At 60.5% G+C, this 16,192-nt stretch overlaps 1 protein-coding gene across 5 annotated transcripts in view; it reads right to left on the bottom strand.

Moving 5' to 3' along the window:
* Nucleotides 1-16,192, bottom strand: part of PSMC4 (proteasome 26S subunit, ATPase 4) — a 36,844-nt gene that overhangs the window by 2,112 nt on the left and 18,540 nt on the right. For 3 of the 5 annotated variants that reach the window (XM_059872865.1, XM_059872869.1, XM_059872867.1), the window contains 5 exons: nt 13,740-13,833; nt 9,707-9,874; nt 4,145-4,221; nt 3,241-3,409; nt 2,040-2,095 (listed from right to left, as the gene is read on the bottom strand). In XM_059872865.1, the coding sequence (XP_059728848.1) occupies nt 2,040-2,095; nt 3,241-3,409; nt 4,145-4,221; nt 9,707-9,874; nt 13,740-13,833 (564 nt within the window). Of the gene's footprint in view, nt 1-831; nt 916-1,402; nt 1,506-2,039; nt 2,096-3,240; nt 3,410-4,144; nt 4,222-9,706; nt 9,875-13,739; nt 13,834-16,192 lie in introns of those variants that run through there. The other 2 variants (XM_059872868.1, XM_059872866.1) reach the window with 2 other exon arrangements.

Raw genomic sequence — 16,192 nt, forward strand, 5'->3', positions numbered from 1 at the left:
TGTGTCACCTGGGTCACCTGCACTGAGCTACAGCCACACCTGTGTCACCTACAGCCACACCTGTGTCACCTGTGCCAGCACTGGGTACCTGTTTTCCCTGACGGCCAGCATGCCACCCTGGGGACATGGGGACAGTGTCACCTGGGTCACCTGGGTGTCACCTGGGTCACCTGTGTCACCTGCACTGAGCTACAGCCACACCTGTGTCACCTGTGCCAGCACTGGGTACCTGTTCTCCCTGACGGCCAGCATGCCACCCTGGGGACATGGCGACAGTGTCACCTGGGTGTCACCTGGGTGTCACCTGTGTCACCTACACTGAGCTACAGCCACACCTGTGTCACCTACAGCCACACCTGTGTCACCTGTGCCAGCACCGGGTACCTGTTCTCCCTGACGGCCAGCATGCCACCCTGGGGACATGGGGACAGTGTCACCTGGGTCACCTGGGTCACCTGGGTCACCTGGGTGTCACCTGTGTCACCTACACTGAGCTACAGCCACACCTGGGTCACCTACACTGAGCTACAGCCACACCTGTGTCACCTACAGCCACACCTGTGTCACCTGTGCCAGCACTGGGTACCTGTTCTCCCTGACGGCCAGCATGCCACCCTGGGGACATGGGGACAGTGTCACCTGGGTCACCTGTGTCACCTGGGTCACCTGCACTGAGCTACAGCCACACCTGGGTCACCTACTGAGCTACAGCCACACCTGTGTCACCTGTGCCAGCACCGGGTACCTGTTCTCCCTGACGGCCAGCATGCCACCCTGGGGACATGGGGACAGTGTCACCTGGGTCACCTGGGTGTCACCTGTGTCACCTGTGTCACCTACACTGAGCTACAGCCACACCTGGGTCACCTGTGCCAGCACCGTGTACCTGTTCTCCCTGACGGCCAGCATGCCACCCTGGGGACATGGGGACAGTGTCACCTGGGTGTCACCTGGGTGTCACCTGGGTCACCTGTGTCACCTACACTGTGCTACAGCCACACCTGTGTCACCTGTGCCAGCACTGGGTACCTGTTCTCCCTGACGGCCAGCATGCCACCCTGGGGACATGGGGACAGTGTCACCTGGGTGTCACCTGTGTCACCTGTGTCACCTACACTGAGCTACAGCCACACCTGTGTCACCTACAGCCACACCTGTGTCACCTGTGCCAGCACTGGGTACCTGTTCTCCCTGACGGCCAGCATGCCACCCTGGGGACATGGGGACAGTGTCACCTGGGTCACCTGGGTGTCACCTGGGTCACCTACACTGAGCTACAGCCACACCTGTGTCACCTACAGCCACACCTGTGTCACCTGTGCCAGCACTGGGTACCTGTTCTCCCTGACGGCCAGCATGCCACCCTGGGGACATGGGGACAGTGTCACCTGGGTCACCTGGGTGTCACCTGGGTCACCTGTGTCACCTACACTGAGCTACAGCCACACCTGGGTCACCTGTGCCAGCACTGGGTACCTGTTCTCCCTGACGGCCAGCATGCCACCCTGGGGACATGGGGACAGTGTCACCTGGGTCACCTACTGCCACACCTGTCCCAGGTGTGCCCAGGTGTGTCCCACACCTGTCCCAGGTGTGCCCAGGTGTGCCCAGGTGTGTCCCACACCTGTCCCAGGTGTGCCCAGGTGTGTCCCACGCCTGTCCCAGGTGTGCCCAGGTGTGTCCCACGCCTGTCCCAGGTGTGCCCACGTGTGCCCCACACCTGTCCCAGGTGTGCCCCACGCCTGTCCCAGGTGTGCCCAAGTCTGTCCCACGCCTGTCCCAGCTGTGCCCAGGTGTGCCCCACACCTGTCCCAGGTGTGCCCAGGTGTGTTCCATGCCTGTCCCAGGTGTGCCCAGGTGTGCCCAGGTGTGCCCCACGCCTGTCCCAGGTGTGCCCCACACCTGTCCCAGGTGTGCCCAGGTGTGTCCCACACCTGTCCCAGGTGTGCCCAGGTGTGTCCCACACCTGTCCCAGGTGTGCCCAGGTGTGCCCCACACCTGTCCCAGGTGTGCCCAGGTGTGCCCAGGTGTGCCCTCACCTCCTGGCAGATGGAGTTGATGTCGGCCCCCGAGATCTTGTCCGGCCGCGCCACGTCTGGGTCAGGGGTCAAGGAAACAGCGCAGGTGTGCCCAGGTGTGCCCTGAGCATGTCCAGGTGTGCCCAGGTGTGCTTGTACCACCCCCCAGGTGTGCCCAGGTGTGCCCTGAGCATGTCCAGGTGTGCCCAGGTGTGCCCTGAGCATGTGCAGGTGTGCCCAGGTGTGCCCTGGGCATGTCCAGGTGTGCCCAGGTGTGTCCTGAGCATGTCCAGGTGTGCCCAGGTGTGTCCTGAGTATGTCCAGGTGTGCCCAGGGCATGTCCTTGAAATGGCCAGGTGTGCCCAGGTGTATTCCCAGCCCCCCCCAGGTGTGCCCAGGTGTATTCCCAGCCCCCCCCAGGTGTGCCCAGGTATATTCCCAGCCCCCCCAGGTGTGCCCAGGTGTGCCCAGGTGTATTCCCAGCCCCCCCAGGTGTGCCCAGGTGTATTCCCAGCCCCCCCAGGTGTGCCCAGGTATATTCCCAGCCCCCCCAGGTGTGCCCAGGTGTGCCCAGGCGTGCCCTGAGCATGTCCAGGGTTTGCCTAGGTGTGCCCTGAGCATGTCCAGGTGTGCCCAGGTGTGTCCTGAGCATGTCCAGGTGTGCCCAGGGCATGTCCTTGAAATGGCCAGGTGTGCCCAGGTGTATTCCCAGCCCCCCCAGGTGTGCCCAGGTGTATTCCCAGCCCCCCCCAGGTGTGCCCAGGTGTGCCCAGGTGTGCCCAGGTGTATTCCCAGCCCCCCCAGGTGTGCCCAGGAGTGCCCAGGTGCATTCCCAGCCCCCCCAGGTGTGCCCAGGTGCATTCCCAGGTGTGCCCAGGTGTATTCCCAGCCCCCCCAGGTGTGCCCAGGAGTGCCCAGGTGCATTCCCAGCCCCCCCAGGTGTGCCCAGGTGCATTCCCAGGTGTGCCCAGGTGTATTCCCAGCCCCCCCAGGTGTGCCCAGGAGTGCCCAGGTGCATTCCCAGCCCCCCCAGGTGTGCCCAGGAGTGCCCAGGTGCATTCCCAGCCCCCCCAGGTGTGCCCAGGTGTATTCCCAGCCCCCCCAGGTGTGTGCCCAGGTGTGCCCAGGAGTGCCCAGGTGCATTCCCAGCCCCCCCAGGTGTATTCCCAGGTGTGCCCAGGTGTGCCCAGGTGTGCCCAGGTGTGCCCAGGTGTGCGGATACAATCCTCCAGGTCCACCTCCTCGGACAGGTTCATCTTGCCGGTGATGGTGGAGAAGATCAGGCGCTTCTGGCGCCGGTCGGGCAGCGGGAACTCGATCTTGCGGTCCAGGCGGCCGGGCCGCAGCAGCGCCGGGTCCAGCGTGTCCGCCCGGTTGGTGGCCATGATCACCTGGGCACAGGTGACAGGTGAGGGACACACCTGGGCACACCTGAGATCCTTACAACCCCATAGAACCCCATAACACCCCATAAAAACTCCATAAAAACCCCAGAATTGCTGATCCAGGTGTGCCCAGGTGTGCCCAGGGTTGGTGGCCATGATCACCTGGGCACAGGTGACAGGTGAGGGACACTCCTGGGCACACCTGAGATCCTTCAAACCCCATAGAACCTCATAACACCCCATAAAAACCCCAGAATTGCTGATCCAGGTGTGCCCAGGTGTGCCCAGGGTTGGTGGCCATGATCACCTGAGGACAGGTGAGGGGTCAGGACACACCTGGGCACACCTGAGATCCTTCAAACCCCATAAAACCCCATAAAAACCCCGTAGTTCCTGATCCAGGTGTGCCCAGGTGTGCCCAGGGTTGGTGGCCGTGATCACCTGAGGACAGGTGACAGGTGAGGGACACACCTGGGCACACCTGAGATCCTTACAACCCCACAGAACCTCAAAACACCCCATAAAAACCCCATAGTTCCTGATCCAGGTGTGCCCAGGTGTGCCCAGGGTTGGTGGCCATGGTCACCTGGACACAGGTGACAGGTGAGGGACACACCTGAGATCCTTCAAACCCCACAGAACCCCATCGACCCCCCGGAACTGCTGCTCCAGGTGTGCCCAGGTTGGTGGCCGTGGTCACCTGGGCCCACCTGGGCCCCACCTGGGCACACCTGGGCGCACCTTGACGTTGACGTTCTGGTCGAAGCCGTCCATCTGGTTCAGGAGCTCCAGGAGGATGCGCTGGACCTCGCGGTCGGCTTGGGGCGAAAAACGGCAATTTTGGGACCTCCGGAGTTCGGGGGTTCCACCCCAAACCCCAAAATCCACCCAGGTGGCCCCAAATTCCACCCAGGTGACCCCAAATCCCACCCAGGTGACCCCAAATTCCACCCAGGTGACCCCAAATTCCATCCAGGTGACCCCAAATCCCACCCAGGTGACCCCAAATTCCACCCAAAACCCCAAAATCCCACCCAGGTGACCCCAAATTCCACCCAGGTGACCCCAAATTCCACCCAGGTGACCCCAAATCCCACCCAGGTGACCCCAAATCCCACCCAGGTGTTGCTGAGTTTCATCCCAAGGTTCTCCAGAAGGTTCCTCAGCCCCAAATCCCACCCAGGTGACCCCAAATCCCACCCAGGTGACCCAAATTCCGTCCAGGTGACCCCAAATTCCATCCAGGTGACCCCAAAATCCACCCAAAACCCCAAATTCCATCCAGGTGACCCCAAATCCCACCCAGGTGACCCCAAATTCCACCCAGGTGACCCCAAATTCCACCCAGGTGACCCCAAATCCCACCCAGGTGTTGCTGAGTTTCATCCCAAGGTTCTCCAGAAGGTTCCTCAACCCCAAATCCCACCCAGGTGACCCCAAATTCCGTCCAGGTGACCCCAAATTCCGTCCAGGTGACCCCAAATTCCACCCAAAACCCCAAAATCCCACCCAGGTGACCCCATAATTCCATCCAGGTGACCCCAAATCCCACCCAGGTGACCCCAAATTCCACCCAGGTGACCCCAAATCCCACCCAGGTGACCCCAAAATCCACTCAAAACCCCAAAATTCCGTCCAGGTGACCCCAAATTCCATCCAGGTGACCCCAAATTCCACCCAGGTGACCCAAAATTCCATCCAGGTGACCCCAAATTGCATCCAGGTGACCCCAAAATCCACCCAAAACCCCAAAATCCCACCCAGGTGACCCCAAATCCCACCCAGGTGTTGCTGAGTTTCATCCCGAGGTTCTCCAGAAGGTTCCTCACCCCCCAAAACCACCCCAAATCCACCTGGGACCACCCAGACTCCACCTAGGACCACCCAAACCCCACCCCAAAGAAGACCCCTCCCAAATTTGGGGGTCTGGGGGCCTCAAACCCCACCCAGGTGTCCTCAGACCTCACCTTGATGTTCTCCAGAAGGTTCCTCAAGCTCAAATCCCACCCAAATCCACCCCAAATCCACCCAGGACCACCCAGACTCCACCCAGGACCACCCAAACCCCACCCCAAAGGAGACCCCTCCCCAATTTGGGGGTCTGGAGTCGTCAAACCCCACCCAGGTCTCCCCAGACCTCACCTTGATGTTCTCCAGAAGGTTCCTCAAGCTCAAATCCCACCCAAAACCACCCCAAAATTCCACCCAGGACCACCCAGACCCCACCCCAAAGAAGACCCCTTCCCAATTTGGGGGTCTGGGGGCCTCAAACCCCACCCAGGTGTCCCCAGACCTCACCTTGATGTTCTCCAGAAGGTTCCTCAAGCTCAAATCCCACCCAAAACCACCCCAAATCCACCTGGGACCACCTAAACTCCACCCAGGACCACCCAAACTCCATCCAGGACCACCCAGACCCCACCCCAAAGGAGACCCCTCCCCAGTTTGGGGGTCCCAACCCCTCAGCCTTGTTCTCAGGTCCTCAAACCCCACCTTGAGGTTCTCCTGACCTTCATCCAGAAGTTCTCCAGAAGGTTCCTCACCCCCCAAAACCACCCCAAATCCACCCGGGACCACCCAAACTCCACCCAGGACCACCCAAACCCCACCCCAAAGGAGACCCCTCCCCAATTTGGGGGTCCCAACCCCTCAGCCTTGTTCTCAGGTCCTCAAACCCCACCTTGAGGTTCTCCTGACCTTCATCCAGAAGTTCTCCAGAAGGTTCCTCACCCCCCAAAACCACCCCCAATCCACCTGGGACCACCCAAACTCCACCCAGGACCACCCAGACCCCACCCCAACAAAGACCCCTCCCCAATTTGGGGGTCTGGGGGCCTCAAACCCCACCCAGGTGTTCCCAGACCTCACCTTGATGTTCTCCAAGAGGTTCCTCAAGCTCAAATCCCACCCAAATCCACCCCAAATCCACCTGGGACCACCCAGACTCCACCCAGGACCACCCAGACTCCACCTGGGACCACCCAAACCCCACCCCAAAGGAGACCCCTCCCCAATTTGGAGGTCTGGAGTCCTCAAACCCCATCCAGGTGTCCCCAGACCTCACCTTGATGTTCTCCAGAAGGTTCCTCAAGCTCAAATCCCACCCAAAAGCCCCAAAATTCCACCCAGGACCACCCAAACTCCACCCAGGACCCCCCAGACCCCACCCCAAAGGAGACCCCTCCCCAATTTGGGGGTCCCAACCCCTCAGCCTTGTTCTCAGGTCCTCAAACCCCACCTTGAGGTTCTCCTGACCTTCATCCAGAAGTTCTCCAGAAGGTTCCTCACCCCCCAAAAACCACCCCAAATCCACCTGGGACCACCTAAACTCCACCCAGGACCACCCAGACCCCACCCCAATGAAGACCCCTCCCCAATTTGGGGGTCTGGGGGCCTCAAACCCCACCCAGGTGTCCCCAGACCTCACCTTGATGTTCTCCAGAAGGTTCCTCAAGCTCAAATCCCACCCAAAACCACCCCAAATCCACCTGGGACCACCCAGACTCCACCCAGGACCACCCAAACCCCACCTCAAAGGAGACCCCTCCCCAATTTGGGGGTCCCAACCCCTCAGCCTTGTTCTTAGGTCCTCAAACCCCACCTGGAGGTTCTCCTGACCTTCATCCAGAAGTTCTCCAGAAGGTTCCTCACCCCAAAAACCACCCCAAATTCACCTGGGACCACCCAGACTCCACCCAGGACCACCCAAAACCCCACCCCAAAGGAGACCCCTCCCCAATTTGGGCGTCTGGGGGCCTCAAACCCCACCCAGGTGTCCCCAGACCTCACCTTGATGTTCTCCAGAAGGTTCCTCAAGCTCAAATCCCACCCAAATCCACCCCAAATCCACCTGGGACCACCCAGACTCCACCCAGGACCACCCAAACTCCATCCAGGACCACCCAAACCCCACCCCAATGAAGACCCCTCCCCAATTTGGGGGTCTGGGGGCCTCAAACCCCACCCAGGTGTCCTCAGACCTCACCTTGATGTTCTCCAGAAGGTTCCTCAAGCTCAAATCCCACCCAAAACCACCCCAAAATTCCACCTGGGACCACCCAGACTCCACCCAGGACCACCCAGACCCCACCCCAAAGGAGACCCCTCCCCAATTTGGGGTCCCAACCCCTCAGCCTTGTTCTCAGGTCCTCAAACCCCACCTTGAGGTTCTCCTGACCTTCATCCAGAAGTTCTCCAGAAGGTTCCTCAAGCTCAAATCCCACCCAAATCCACCCAAATCCACCCAGAACCACCCAGACTCCACCTGGGACCACCCAAACCCCACCCCAAAGGAGACCCCTCCCCAATTTGGGGGTCTGGAGTCCTCAAACCCCACCCAGGCGTCCCCAGACCTCACCTTGATGTTCTCCAGAAGGTTCCTCAAGCTCAAACTCCACCAAAAAGCCCCAAAATTCCACCCAGGACCACCCAGACTCCACCCAGGACCACCCAAACCCCACCCCAAAGAAGACCCCTCCCCAATTTGGGGTCCCAACCCCTCAGCCTTGTTCTCCCCCCCAGGTCCTCAAACCCCACCTGGAGGTTCTCCTGACCTTCATCCAGAAGTTCTCCAGAAGGTTCCTCACCCCAAAAACCACCCAAATTCACCTGGGACCACCCAGACTCCACCCAAGACCACCCAGACCCCACCCCAAAGGAGACCCTCCCCAATTTGGGGGTCTGGGGGCCTCAAACCCCACCCAGGTGTTCCCAGACCTCACCTTGATGTTCTCCAGAAGGTTCCTCAAGCTCAAATCCCACCCAAAAGCCCCAAAATTCCACCTGGGACCACCAAACCCCACCCAGGACCACCCAAACTCCACCCCAAAGGAGACCCCTCCCCAATTTGGGGGTCCCAACCCCTCAGCCTTGTTCTCAGGTCCTCAAACCCCACCTTGAGGTTCTCCTGACCTTCATCCAGAAGTTCTCCAGAAGGTTCCTCACCCCCCAAAACCACCCCCAATCCACCTGGGACCACCCAAAATCCACCCAGGACCACCCAGACCCCACCCCAAAGGAGACCCCTCCCCAATTTGGGGGTCTGGGGGCCTCAAACCCCACCCAGGTGTCCCCAGACCTCACCTTGATGTTCTCCAAGAGGTTCCTCAAGCTCAAATCCCACCCAAATCCACCCCAAATCCACCCAGGACCACCCAAACTCCACCCAGGACCACCCAAACCCCACCCCAAAGGAGACCCCTCCCCAATTTGGGGGTCCCAACCCCTCAGCCTTGTTCTCAGGTCCTCAAACCCCACCTTGAGGTTCTCCTGACCTTCATCCACAAGTTCTCCAGAAGGTTCCTCACCCCCCAAAACCACCCCAAATCCACCCAGGACCACCCAGACTCCACCCAGGACCACCCAAACCCCACCCCAATGAAGACCCCTCCCCAATTTGGGGGTCTGGGGGCCTCAAACCCCACCCAGGTGTCCCCAGACCTCACCTTGATGTTCTCCAGAAGGTTCCTCAAGCCCAAACTCCACCAAAAAGCCCCAAAATTCCACCCAGGACCACCCAAAATCCACCCAGGACCACCCAAACCCCACCCCAAAGGAGACCCCTCCCCAATTTGGGGGTCTGGGGGCCTCAAACCCCACCCAGGTGTCCCCAGACCTCACCCTGATGTTCTCCAGAAGGTTCCTCAAGCTCAAATCCCACCCAAAACCACCCCAAATCCACCTGGGACCACCCAGACTCCACCCAGGACCACCCAAACCCCACCCCAAAGGAGACCCCTCCCCAGTTTGGGGGTCCCAACCCCTCAGCCTTGTTCTCAGGTCCTCAAACCCCACCTTGAGGTTCTCCTGACCTTCATCCACAAGTTTTCCAGAAGGTTCCTCACCCCCCAAAACCACCCAAATCCACCTGGGACCACCCAGACTCCACCCAGGACCACCCAGATCCCACCCCAAAGGAGACCCCTCCCCAATTTGGGGGTCTGGAGTCCTCAAACCCCACCCAGGTGTCCCCAGACCTCACCTTGATGTTCTCCAGAAGGTTCCTCAAGCTCAAATCCCACCCAAAACCACCCAAATCCACCCAGGACCACCCAGACTCCACCCAGGACCACCCAGACCCCACCCCAATGAAGACCCCTCCCCAGTTTGGGGGTCCCAACCCCTCAGCCTTGTTCTCAGGTCCTCAAACCCCACCTTGAGGCTCTCCTGACCTTCATCCAGAAGTTCTCCAGAAGGTTCCTCACCCCAAAAACCACCCCCAATCCACCTGGGACCACCCAGACTCCACCCAGGACCACCCAGACCCCTCCCCAACGGAGCCCCCCGGCCAGGTGAGGTCCTCACCGCCGGTCTGGGCGTCGAAGCGCTTGGTGGCGATGGCGTCGATCTCGTCGATGAAGATGATGGCGGGCGCGTTCTCCTTGGCCAGGCGGAAGACGTCGCGCACCATCCGCGGGCCCTCGCCCAGGTACTTCTGCACGAACTCCGAGCCCACCACGCGGATGAAGGCGGCTGGGAAAGGCCAGGAAAACCCAAATGCGGGATGTCCAAAATGCCAACAATCCCACCGGGAACCCATGGAGAGCACCAGGAACCCATGGAGACCTCCAGAAACCCATGGAGAACACCAGGAACCCAAAACACCTCCAGAAACCCCAAAACCCCCCCATGGAGACAACCAGGAACCCATGGAGACCTCCAGAAACTCCATGGAGACCTCCAGAAACTCCATGGAGAACACCAGGAACCCATGGAGACCACCAGGAACCCATGGAGACCTCCAGAACCCCATGGAGAACACCAGGAACCCAAAACACCTCCAGGACTCCATGGAGAATGCCAGGAACCCATGGAGAACACCAGGAACCCATGGAGAACACCAGGAACCCAAAACACCTCCAGGAACCCATGGAGACCACCAGGAACCCAAAACACCTCCAGAAACCCCAAAAACCCCACAGGGAGAACACCAGGAACCCATGGACACCACCAGGAACCCAAAACACCTCCAGAAACTCCATGGAGAACACCAGGAACCCATGGAGAACACCAGGAACCCAAAACACCTCCAGAAACCCCAAAAACCCCACAGGGAGAACACCAGGAACCCATGGACACCACCAGGAACCCATGGAGAACACCAGGAACCCAAAACACCTCCAGAAACCCCATGGAGACCACCAGGAACCCGTGGAGAACACCAGGAATCCATGGAGAACACCAGGAACCCATGGAGACCTCCAGCAACCCCATGGAGAACACCAGGAACCCATGGAGACCTCCAGAACCCCACAGAGAACACCAGGAATCCATGGAGAACACCAGGAACCCAAAACACCTCCAGGACCCCATGGAGAGCACCAGGAACCCATGGAGAACACCAGGAACCCATGGAGACCTCCAGAAACCCCATGGAGAGCACCAGGAACCCAAAACACCTCCAGAGACCCCATGGAGAGCACCAGGAACCCAAAACACCTCCAGGAACCCCATGGAGAACACCAGGAACCCATGGAGACCACCAGGAACCCAAAACACCTCCAGAAACCCCAAAACCCCCCCATGGAGACCACCAGGAACCCATGGAGAACACCAGGAACCCCAAAAATCCCACCAGGGACCTATGGAGTCCACCAGGAACCCAAAACACCTCCAGAACCCCCATGGAGAACACCAGGAACCCATGGAGAACACCAGGAACCCCAAAAATCCCACCAGGAACCCATGGAGAACACCAGGAACCCAAAACACCTCCAGGACTCCATGGAGAACGCCAGGAACCCATGGAGAACACCAGGAATCCATGGAGACCACCAGGAAACCATGGAGACCACCAAGAACCCAAAACACCTCCAGAATTCCCATGGAGAACACCAGGAACCCACGGAGAACACCAGGAACCCAAAACACCTCCAGAAACCCCAAAAACCCCACAGGGAGAACACCAGGAACCCATGGACACCACCAGGAACCCATGGAGACCACCAGGAACCCAAAACACCTCCAGAACCCCATGGAGAACACCAGGAACCCACGGAGAACACCAGGAACCCAAAACACCTCCAGAAACCCCATGGAGAACACCAAGAACCCATGGAGAGCACCAGGAACCCATGGAGACCTCCAGAACCCCATGGAGAACACCAGGAACCCAAAACACCTCCAGGAATCCAGGTGACCCCCAAATCCCCTCCCCCCAGGTGTTCCTGAGCTCCATCCCAAAGTTCTCCAGAAGGTTCCTCACCCCCAAACCCCACCCAGAACTTCCCCAAACCCCTCCAGGTGTCACCAAATTTCTCCAGGTGTCTCCAAACCCCTCCAGGTGACCCCAAACCCCACCCAGGTATCCCCAAACCCCACCCAGGTGTCCCCAATCCCACCCAGGTGTCACCAAACCCCACCCAGGTGTCTCCAAACCCCTACAGGTGTCTCCAGACCCCACCCAGGTGTCCCCAAACCCCACCCAGGTGACCCCAAACCCCCCCCAGGTGTCCCCAAACCCCACCCAGGTGTCAACAAACCCCATCCAGGTGTTCCCAATCCCACCCAGGTGTCCCCAAACCCCCCCCAGGTGTCCCCAGACCCCTCCAGGTGACCCCAAACCCCTCCAGGTGTCTCCAAACCACACCCAGGTGTCCCCAAACCCCCCCCAGGTGTCCCCAAACCCCTCCAGGTGTCCCCAAACCCCCCCCAGGTGTCCCCAAACCCCACCCAGGTGTCCCCAAACCCCTCCAGGTGTCCCCAAACCCCACCCAGGTGTCCCCAAACCCCCCCCAGGTGTCCCCAAACCCCCCCCAGGTGTCCCCAAACCCCTCCAGGTGTCTCCAAACCCCACCCAGGTGACCCCAAACCCCACCCAGGTGTCCCCAAACCCCACACAGGTGACCCCAAACCCCACCCAGGTGTCTCCAAACCCCACCCAGGTGTTCCTGAGCTCCATCCCGAAGTTCTCCAGAAGGTTCCTCACCCCCAAACCCCACCCAGAACCTCCCCAAACCCCACCCAGGTGTCCCCAAACCCCACCCAGGTGTCACCAAATTTCTCCAGGTGTCACCAAACCCCTCCAGGTGTCCCCAAACCCCCTCCAGGTGTCCCCAAACTCCACCCAGGTGTTGTTCAGCTCCATCCCGAAGTTCTCCAGAAAGTTCCTCACCCCCAAAACCCACCCAGAACTTCCCCAAACCCCACCCAGGTGTCCCCAGACCCCACCCAGGTGTCACCAAACCCCACCCAGGTGTCCCCAGATCCCGCCCAGGTGTCACCAAACCCCATCCAGGTGTTCCTGAGCTCCATCCCGAAGTTCTCCAGAAGGTTCCTCACCCCCAAAACCCACCCAGAACTTCCCCAAACCCCACCCAGGTGTCCCCAAACCCCACCCAGGTGTCCCCAAACACCACCCAGGTGTCACCAAACACCACCCAGGTGTTCTTGAGCTCCATCCCGAAGTTCTCCAGAAGGTTCCTCACCCCCAAACCCCACCCAGGTGTTCCCAAACCCCACCCAGGTGTCTCCAAACGCCACCCAGGTGTCTCCAGACCCCACCCAGGTGTCACCAAACCCCACCCAGGTGTCTCCAAACCCCACCCAGGTGACCCCAAACTCCACCCAGGTGACCCCAAACCCCACCCAGGTGTCCCCAAACCCCACCCAGGTGACCCCAAACCCCACCCAGGTGTCCCCAAACCCCACCCAGGTGTCTCCAAACCCCCCCCAGGTGTCCCCAAACCCCACCCAGGTGTCCCCAAACCCCACCCAGAACCTCTCCAAACCCCACCCAGGTGTCTCCAAACCCCACCCAGGTGTCTCCAAACCCTACCCAGGTGTCCCCAAACCCCACCCAGGTGTCCCCAAACCCCACCCAGGTGTCCCCAGACCCCACCCAGGTGTTCTTCAGCTCCATCCCGAAGTTCTCCAGAAGGTTCCTCACCACCAAACCCCACCCAGGTGTCACCAAATCTCTCCAGGTGTCCCCAGATCCCACCCAGGTGTCTCCAAACCCCACCCAGGTGTCCCCAAACCCCACCCAGGTGTCCCCAAACCCCACCCAGGTGTCCCCAAACCCCACCCAGGTGTTCTTGAGCTCCATCCCGAAGTTCTCCAGAAGGTTCCTCACCCCCAAACCCCACCCAGAACCTCCCCAGACCCCTCCAGGTGTCCCCAAACCCCACCCAGGTGTCCCCAAACCCCACCCAGGTGTCTCCAGATCCCACCCAAGTGTCTCCAAACCCCACCCAGGTGTCCCCAAACCCCCTCCAGGTGTCCCCAAACCCCACCCAGGTGTCCCCAAACCCCACCCAGGTGACCCCAAACCCCCCCCAGGTGTCCCCAAACCCCCCCCAGGTGTCCCCAGCCCCCGCAGGTGTCCCCAGGAGCTCACCTGTGGTGTGGTGGGCCACGGCCTTGGCCAGCATGGTCTTCCCGCAGCCGGGGGGGCCGTACATGAGCACCCCCCGCGGGGGGTCAATGCCGATCTGCGCCAGGAGAAGACACAGGTGAGCTCACCTGGAGCTCAGCGCCGCGGCCTCGAGGTCACCTGAGGGGTCCTCAAGGTCACCTGAGGGTGCTCAAGGTGCCCTGGAGGTTCTCAAGGTGCCCTGGAGGTCACCTGGAGGTCTCCAAAGTGCCCTGGAGGTCACCTGGAGGTCTCCAAGGTGGCCTCTAGGCCACCTGAAGGCCCTGAAGGTCACCTGGAGATCACCTGGAGGTCACCTGAGGGTGCTCAAGGTGCCCTGGAGGTCCTCAAGGTGCCCTGGAGGTCCCCAAGGTGCCCTGGAGGTCACCTGGAGGTGCTCAAGGTGCCCTGGAGGTCCTCAAGGTGCCCTGGAGGTCACCTGAGGGTGCTCAAGGTGCCCTGGAGGTCACCTGGAGGTCTCCAAGGTGCCCTGGAGGTCACCTGAGGGTGCTCAAGGAGCCCTGGAGGTCACCTGAGGGTGCCCAAGGTGCCCTGGAGGTCCTCAAGGTGCCCTGGAAGTCCCCTGAAGGTCCTCAAGGTGCCCTGGACGTCACCTGAGGGTGCTCAAGGGGCCCTGGAGGTCACCTGGAGGTCTCCAAGGTGGCCTCTAGGTCACCTGAAGGCCCTCAAGGTCACCTGGAGATGACCTGGAGGTCACCTGAGGGTCCTCAAGGTGCCCTGGAGGTCCTCAAGGGGCCCTGGAGGTCACCTGAGGGTGCTCAAGGTGCCCTCTAGGTCACCTGAAGGCCCTCAAGGTCACCTGGAAATGACCTGGAGGTCACCTGAGCATCCCCAAGGTCACCTGAGCATCCCCCAAAGCCACCTGAAGGTGCCCTGGAGGTCACCTGGAGGTTCTCAAGGTGCCCTGGAGATCACCTGAGGGTGCTCAAGGTGCCCTGGAAGTCCTAAAGGGGCCCTGGAGGTCACCTGGAGGTCTCCAAGGTGGCCTCTAGGTCACCTGAAGGCCCTCAAGGTCACCTGGAGATGACCTGGAGGTCACCTGAAGGTCCTCAAGGTGCCCTGGAGGTCACCTGAGGGTGCTCAAGGTGCCCTCGAGGTCACCTGAAGATCCTCAAGGTGCCCTGGAGATCACGTGAGGGTGCTCAAGGAGCCCTGGAGGTCACCTGGAGGTCTCCAAGGTGGCCTCTAGGTCACCTGAAGGCCCTCAAGGTCACCTGGAGATGACCTGGAGGTCACCTGAGGGTCCTCAAGGTGCCCTGGAGGTCCTCAAGGGGCCCTGGAGGTCACCTGAGGGTGCTCAAGGTGCCCTCTAGGTCACCTGAAGGCCCTCAAGGTCACCTGGAAATGACCTGGAGGTCACCTGAGCATCCCCAAGGTCACCTGAGCATCCCCCAAAGCCACCTGAAGGTGCCCTGGAGGTCACCTGAGGGTGCTCAAGGTGCCCTGGAGGTCACCTGGAGGTCTCCAAGGTGGCCTCTAGGTCACCTGAAGGCCCCCAAGGTCACTTGAAAATGACCTGGAGGTCACCTGAAGGTCCTCAAGGTGCCCTGGAGGTCACCTGAGGGTGCTCAAGGTCACCTGAGAGGCCCTAAGGTCACCTAAGGCTCCTCAAGGTCACCTGGAGATGACCTGGAGGTCACCTGAGCATCCCCAAGGTCACCTGAGCATTCCCCAAAGCCACCTGAAGGTGTCCTGGAGCTCACCTGAGGGTGCTCAAGGTGCCCTGGAGATCACCTGAGGGTGCCCAAGGTGCCCTGGAAGTCCTAAAGGTGCCCTGGAGATCACCTGGAGGTCTCCAAGGTGGCCTCTAGGTCACCTGAAGGCCCCCAAGGTCACTTGAAAATGACCTGGAGGTCACCTGAGGGTGCTCAAGGTGCCCTGGAGGTCACCTGAAGGTGCCCTGGAGGTCCTAAAGGTGCCCTGGAGATCACCTGAGGGTGCTCAAGGTCACCTAAGAGGCCTTAAGGTCACCTAAGGCTCTTCGAGGTCACCTGGAGATGACCTGGAGGTCACCTGAGCATGACCTGGAGATCCCCTGGAGGTCACCTGAGCATGACCTGGGGGTCTCACCTGGAGACCATCTGAGCTCTCACCTGGAGGCCACCTGAGCTCTCACCTGAGCTCTCACCTGAGCTCTCACCTGAGGTCTCCCCTGAGCTCTCACCTGAGCTCTCACCTGAGCTCTCACCTGGAGGCCACCTGAGCTCTCACCTGGAGGTCACCTGAGCTCTCACCTGAGCTCTCACCTGAGCTCTCCCCTGAGCTCTCACCTGAGCTCTCACCTGAGCTCTCACCTGGAGGCCACCTGAGCTCTCACCTGGAGGTCACCTGAGCTCTCACCTGAGCTCTCCCCTGAGCTCTCACCTGAGCTCTCCCCTGAGCTCTCCCCTGAGTTCTCACCTGAGCTCTCACCTGAG

Source organism: Haemorhous mexicanus, chromosome 39 (assembly GCF_027477595.1).
Source record: "Haemorhous mexicanus isolate bHaeMex1 chromosome 39, bHaeMex1.pri, whole genome shotgun sequence".
Taxonomy (NCBI): domain Eukaryota; kingdom Metazoa; phylum Chordata; class Aves; order Passeriformes; family Fringillidae; genus Haemorhous; species Haemorhous mexicanus.